The sequence below is a fragment of the Hylobates moloch genome, unplaced genomic scaffold, assembly GCF_009828535.3.
Source record: "Hylobates moloch isolate HMO894 unplaced genomic scaffold, HMol_V3 SCAFFOLD_7, whole genome shotgun sequence".
NCBI lineage: Eukaryota > Metazoa > Chordata > Mammalia > Primates > Hylobatidae > Hylobates > Hylobates moloch.
In genome coordinates, this window is record NW_026652282.1 from 60,967,340 (window position 1) to 60,973,705 (window position 6,366).

The following is a 6,366-nucleotide window of genomic DNA, read 5'->3' on the forward strand; positions in this document are numbered from 1 at the left end:
TAAAAGAAAAACTTCAGCTGAATTATATTTTTTAAAGTTTAATTTAGCAATGAACAATTTGTGAATTGGGCAGTCCCTAGAATCACAGTGGATTCACAAAGACTCCAGTGCAGCCACATAGTAGAAGATTTATAGACAAAAACAGGGAAATGACAAACAGAAATTGGAAGGGAGGTACAGAACAGCTGGAATAGTTACAGCTCGATGTATGCCTTCTTTGAACACAGTTTGAACACTCAGCAGTATATGAATGATTAAAGTATGGCCGCTGGGATTGGCTAAGACTTAGCTATTGTTACAAGTGCATACTACTAAGTTAGGTTTTCAATTTTGTCTGCCTATTAAGCTAGGTTACAGTTCATCCACAAGGACTCAAATATGGAAGTACAGAGTCCTTCTTAGGCCATATTTAGTTTGCTTTAACACCATATACCAGCATGTAGGTTGAACTACACAGCCCAATATGAAACCTGCTGAAAGAATTATGTAGCAATATGGAAGTGAAACCAAAAGACCCTCTCCAACATATTCTATAGTCACATCCTCTGTCAAGGAGGAGAAAGGGAAAGAAGAAAAAAAACAATAATATACAGATTGAAAGGGGGGAACTGTATCTATAGGAAAATAATTACAAAAATTAGAAATGCCAGTTATCTCCAAAGGAGAAAGAACCCACACAAGAATTCTGGCACTATGAAAAATGTGAATGTTGTGTCACCACCAGAAGATCACACTAGCTCTCCAACAATGGCCCCCAACTAAAATGGAAACTCAGAAATGTCAGCTGAAGAATTCAAACCATGGATTGCAAGAAAACTCAAAGATGTTCAAGACAAGATTGAAAATCAACAAAAAGAAACTACTAACACGATCCAGGAAATGAAGGAAGAGATGAGCACCTTAAAAAGAAATCAATCAGATCTTCTGGAAATGAAAAACTTACTTAAAGAATATCAAAATACAATTGAAAGATTTATCAATAGACTAGACTAGACCAAGCAGAAGAAAGAATTTCAGAGCTTGAAGACTGGCCATTTGAGTTAACCAAAGGGGTGGGGGTGGGGGGAAATAAAGAAATAACTTTTAAAAATGAACGAACTAGGATATTTGGTCTCATACTTATGGTGGACGACCTTGGTTTTCCACTTCTCTTCAGGGATGAGTCATGTGGTGGTAGAAAATGCCCTCGACCTGGAGGAGCAGTTTGCTCATCTGGACCTGAACTCCTCTGATAAACAGAGTGGAGGAGGAAGTACAGCAAGCCAAGAGTGCTATATACCCCCTCACTTAAGGAACAGAGAAGCATCTAAAGGATTCCATGATAAAGACAGTTCAGGTTGGAGTTGTAGCAAAAATAAGGATGCATATAGCAGTTTTGGGTCTCAAGATTCAAGAGGAAAGCCTGGTTATTTCAGTGATTGTGGAAGTGGATCAAGGGGAAGATTTGATGATCCTGGATGGAGTGACTATGATGGTATTGGCAGTCATGGTGATAGAACTGGCTTTGGCAAATTTGAACGGAGTGGACACAGTCATTGGTGTGACAAGTCAGATAAAGATTATTGGTCAAAACCACTTCCACCAAGTGAATGCTTGGAGCAGGTACTCTTTTCTGGAGGAAACATTGGGATTAACTTTGAGAAATATGATGATATACCAATAGAGGCAACTAGCAGTAACTGTCCTCCACATATTGGAAATTTCAGCAATGTTGACATGGGAGAAATTATCATGGGGAACATTGAGCTTGTTACGTGTGTCCGTATAAGAGACCACTTGAGCAGGCTTAGTGTGAGCAACAAGGCTGTTTATTCACTTGGGTGCAAGTGGGCTGAATCTGAGAAAGGAGTCAGCAAAGGGTGGTGGGATTATCCTTGGTTCTTACATGTTTGGGATAGGCAGTGGAGTCAGGAGCAATTTTTTGCAGGCAGGGGATGGATGTTACAAAGCACATTCACAGGGGCAGGGGGGAATGTTACAAAGTACATTTGCAAGGGTGGGGAGGGTGTATTGTCACAAGGGCAGGGAGGAATGTTACAAAGTAGATTCACAAGGATGGGGAATATCACAAAGTACATTATCACAAGGGCAGGGGAATGTCACGATGGCTTGACCATGGTGCGGCCAGCTCAGAGGACCTTATATTCCCGTCTTTTTATGTTAATAATGAAGAAATAAAACAAGAAAGAGTAATGAAAACTTGGGGTGAAAATTTTGGGGGCGGTATGGAGGGGTGATGGGCGTTGTTTCTCAGGGCTGCTTCAAGTGGGATTGGGGTGGCGCGGGAACCTAAAGTGGGAGAGATTAGACTGAAGTAAGATTTTGGGGTAAGGGGTGATATTATGGGGTTGTTAAAAGCAGAACTTGTCATATAGAGTGATTAGTGTTAGCCTGGATGCAGTTTTGTAGGAATTGAGAGATTAATTGGAAGACGCAAGGCCCGAATAAGAGATGGAGGAAGATAGGTATTACAGGACTAACGACTGGAAGAAGCCAGGATACCCAGTTAGAGAGTGACCAGGTGGGTCCAGCATAATTAGTTGCCTGATTAGTGAGTTTTTGAGCTCTGTCTTTGAGTTTTTTGATGTTACCATATGCCAGGCCAGATTGATATCAGTAAAAACAACACTCTTCATTAAGAAATACACAGAGTCCTCCTTTTTCAGCAGTGAGTAAATTGAGGCCTTGGTGGTTCTGCAGGACAACTGCAGCTAAAGAGTCAACCTGGGCTTGGAGGACAGATAAAACTTGTGATATATCTGTAATGCTAGCAGAGAAATCATTAGAGAGGCTGTGGAACGTTGTGACCAAGGTTGAGATGCCTGCTATTCCAGTTCCAAGTGCAAGAGTGGAGACAGAAAGTCCTAGACCCACAAGCAAAGGGATTAGTGGGATGACTCTTTTTTGTCGTGTTGGTGTCATGAGGGGGACAGGCAGTTGTTCATTCCCATCTACAAACTGGATTTTGGGAGTAAGGAAGACTAGAGTACATGTGGTCATCTAGCTGGCAGGTAGGCATATGTAGGTGGAAGAGCCACATAAAAAGAAGAGACCTTGTGTCAGGCAGCACTGGAAATGTAAAGTGAAAAGGTGAGAGGGTGTACTGAAAGAGGAGTCCTGCACCCCAAATCCTAGAGATCCAGCAAGGACAGCAGCTGTTAGAGGTTGTAATCGGGATTGATGGTGCAACTATGTAGATGAGAGGTTTGGTTCTCATGGTGTATGAGAAAGAGCATAGTGTCTATGAGTAACCTTACACTGCTATTGATGGGGCTGGGTATAAGCAAGAGGAGGGGTCAGGAGGAGAGTCAGACGAGCAGGGGGAGGGTAGCCAAGGATGGAGTGAGATGCAGGGTAGGTGTCTTCCTAAACAATAGTGACTGCCAATGTTTTTTGGTTTGTCAATAATGATAGAGGGCTTATCAGTAATGCGAAGTTGCAATGCTCCCATCTGTTTGGTAACGTGTGTGGCTGGGTTCTGGAGATAAAGAGTAAAGGAACATTTGGACGGTGGAAGGTTGCCTAAAGGGATTCCAGTAGGCTGTTGTCAGGAGATGCAAAAAGGAGCGGCAACAGGGATAGTTGTTTGTGTGGTTAGGGGTCCAAATTTGTGGGGGGGGTAGAATTGACATAAGGAGAAAGGTACCATAAGTAGATGCGAAGTGTGGCAGCTTGTTGGTGCGAAATGTCTGGGGAGTTCTCACCAAATCTGTCTAGAAAGTAAAGAAGTTCCTCAGGAGGGTAAAGATGAGGTAAAGGAGGTTCAGAGGTGCAAGGAGACAGGAGAGGTAGCCCAGTCGGCCTGTAGAGCGGGGACGGCTGTGTAAGAGCAGGAAGAAAGGGAAACACATAGCCAACAATTCTTTCTAGAGAAGGATTGGAGGCATTGAGGAGAGACTGGGTGAGATTGACAGTGTGCTGGAGGTAACTGGGGAGAGGTAGAGAATGACTGGAGAATGGAGGCAAGGATAAGAGTGAGTAGAAAAGAAAAAAAAAAAAAAAAAAAAAAAAAAAAAAGGACTTTATCAGGATAGAGGAATTGGAGTGTATCTTGCCACTGAAGATCTTCTATCCCAGAGAAAGTTAAGGGTGGCGGTTTGAGGTAAAACCAGGAGATATCAGTTATGATGGTTTGGAGGAAAAGTGTAAACTAGCAGTGTAAACAAGGGCAGGGCATTTATGAGTAGTTGAGAATGGTGAATAGGAGTATGACTAGACAGAAGATAGTAGGGATGACAAGTTTTTGGGGCACAGTCCAAGTAGTGGGGGTGGCTGTGTAAAGCCCTGTTGCAAAAAGTAGGGTAAGGATGAATAGACCTAATAGAATGAAGGGATATATTAGGCTCATAAGGGTTATTATTGTTCTTCAGAAATGCACGCGAGTTTAAGGGAAGCAGGGGAGAGTACTTGCGATTTCCAGGAGGAAGAGGAGAGATCAGGCTGTCTGTCTGGCGGACACAGCTTTATTCTGGAACAGTGAACCCAATACGGAGGGTCCTGCAGGCGGACAGCAGTTGGGGTACTATAGATGACTAAGTAGGGTCCAGTCCATCGAGGTTTGAGGGGTCATATTCTTAAGAACTGATCATCCAGCTAGGGTGTCTTCATATTGCTGGGAATCTGGAGTAGGCAAGAAAAGATGAGCAGCCTGGCAAATTTCCTGTCTAGCCTGCTGGAGGACCAGAAGATAGTCGCCTAGAGGGCTGGTGTCTGGCACGAGGTTGGGGCCCAGCAAGAAGGTACATACGTATGAAAGTTCAAATGGACTATACCCTGTAGCTTCTTGAGGATAGGCTCTAATTCTAAGGAGGGCAAATGGTAAAAGTGTTGTCCAGTCTTTTTTAAGTTGGAGGCTGAGCTTGGTGAGGTGTGTTTTTAAAAGACCATTAGTTCTTTCTACCTTTCCCAAAGATGAAGGATGGTAGGGGGTATGAAGGTTCCACTGGATGCCGAGAGCCTGGGAGACTGCTTGAGTGACCTGACTAATGAAGGCCCGTCCATTATCAGACTATATAGAGGTCAGAAGGCCAAACCGAGGAATTATGTCTGACAGAAGGGAAGAAACGACTGTGGTGGCCTTCTCAGACCCTGTGGAAAAGGCCGCTACCCATCCAGTGAATGTATCTACCCAGACCAAAAGGTACCTTAGTTTTTGACTTGGGGCATATGGGTAAAGTCAGTCTGCCAGTCCTGGGTGGGGACAAATCCTCTAGCTTGATGTGTAGGAAAGGGAAAGGGCCTGAGATATCCCTGAGGGGTGGTAGAGTAGCAGATGGAACACTGAGAAGTAATTTCCTTGAGGATGGATTTCCATGATGGAAAAGAAATGAGAGGTTCTAAGAGATGGGCCATTGGCTTGTAACCCACATGAAAGAGGTTCTGAAAGGATGATAAGATAGAATGAGCCTGTGAGGCAGGAAGGAGGAATTTTCCTTGATCCAAGAACCATTTGCCTTGAGTAGGAAGGGATTAATAGGTAATAGTTTCAGTGGGAGAATAGGTGGGAGTGATAGATGAGAAGGAAGAAAACTGGCCATGAGGGACAGATGTGGGAATACTAGCTGCTTCTTTTGCTGCATTATCAGCATAAGCGTTGCCTCAAGCAATGGGATCTGGTGACCTCTGATGCCCCTTGCAGTGAATGACTTTGGCTTTTTTGGGCAGTAAAGCAGCCTTAGGGAGGATTTTTATTAAGGCAGTTGATGATGGAGGACGCTTGTGTAGTGAGAAAACCTCTTTCTGCCCATATAACAGCATGATGATGTAGGATGTGGAAGGCATACTTGGAATCAGTGTAGATATTGACACATAGTCCCTTTGCAAGGGTGTGGGCCGAGTTTAAAGCAATGAGTTTGGCTTGCTGAGAGGTAGTGGAAGGGGGCAAGGCAGTAGCTTCAATGACAGATGTGGAAGACACTACAGCATAGACTGCCCTTGCTGGTGACTGATGGTTGGGCCTTGAAGAACTACCATCAATAAACCAAGTGTGGTCTGGATTAGGAACAGGAAAGAGGGAAATATGGGGAAATGGGGAGGATGCCATATGGATTAGAGAGATACAATCATGAGGTTCAGGTTTGGTGCTAGGTATAAGATGAGATGACGGGTTGAAGTCTGTGCCAGGAACAATGGTAATTGTGGGAGTTTCAATGAATAGTGAGTACAGTTGGAGGAGTTAGGGGGTGGAAAGTATATACACCAAGTGTGAGTAGGAAAATAGATGTTGAAAGTTATGAGAGCTGTAGAGAGTAAGTGGGGCATGGTTTGTGATCTTGAGGTCCTCTAGAAGTATTGAAGTGGCAGCTGCTGCTGCACGTAGACACGAGGGCCAGCCTAGAACTGTGAGGTTAAGTTGTTTGGATAGGA

At 43.9% G+C, this 6,366-nt stretch overlaps 1 protein-coding gene across 1 annotated transcript; it reads left to right on the forward strand.

Moving 5' to 3' along the window:
• The first annotated feature begins 486 nt into the window (after window positions 1-486).
• On the forward strand, window positions 487-6,338 carry LOC116811806 (ATP-dependent RNA helicase DDX3Y-like). Its single transcript, XM_058441557.1, has one exon. It carries the CDS (start codon window positions 1,090-1,092, stop codon window positions 2,176-2,178), a length of 1,089 nt encoding a protein of 362 aa, XP_058297540.1. The 5' UTR covers window positions 487-1,089; the 3' UTR covers window positions 2,179-6,338.
• The last annotated feature ends 28 nt before the right edge of the window (window positions 6,339-6,366 follow it).

Excerpts from the sequence above, each read along its gene's own strand:
- LOC116811806 (XM_058441557.1), top strand. The coding sequence starts at position 1,090 with ATGAACGAACTAGGATATTTGGTCTCATACTTATGGTGGACGACCTTG.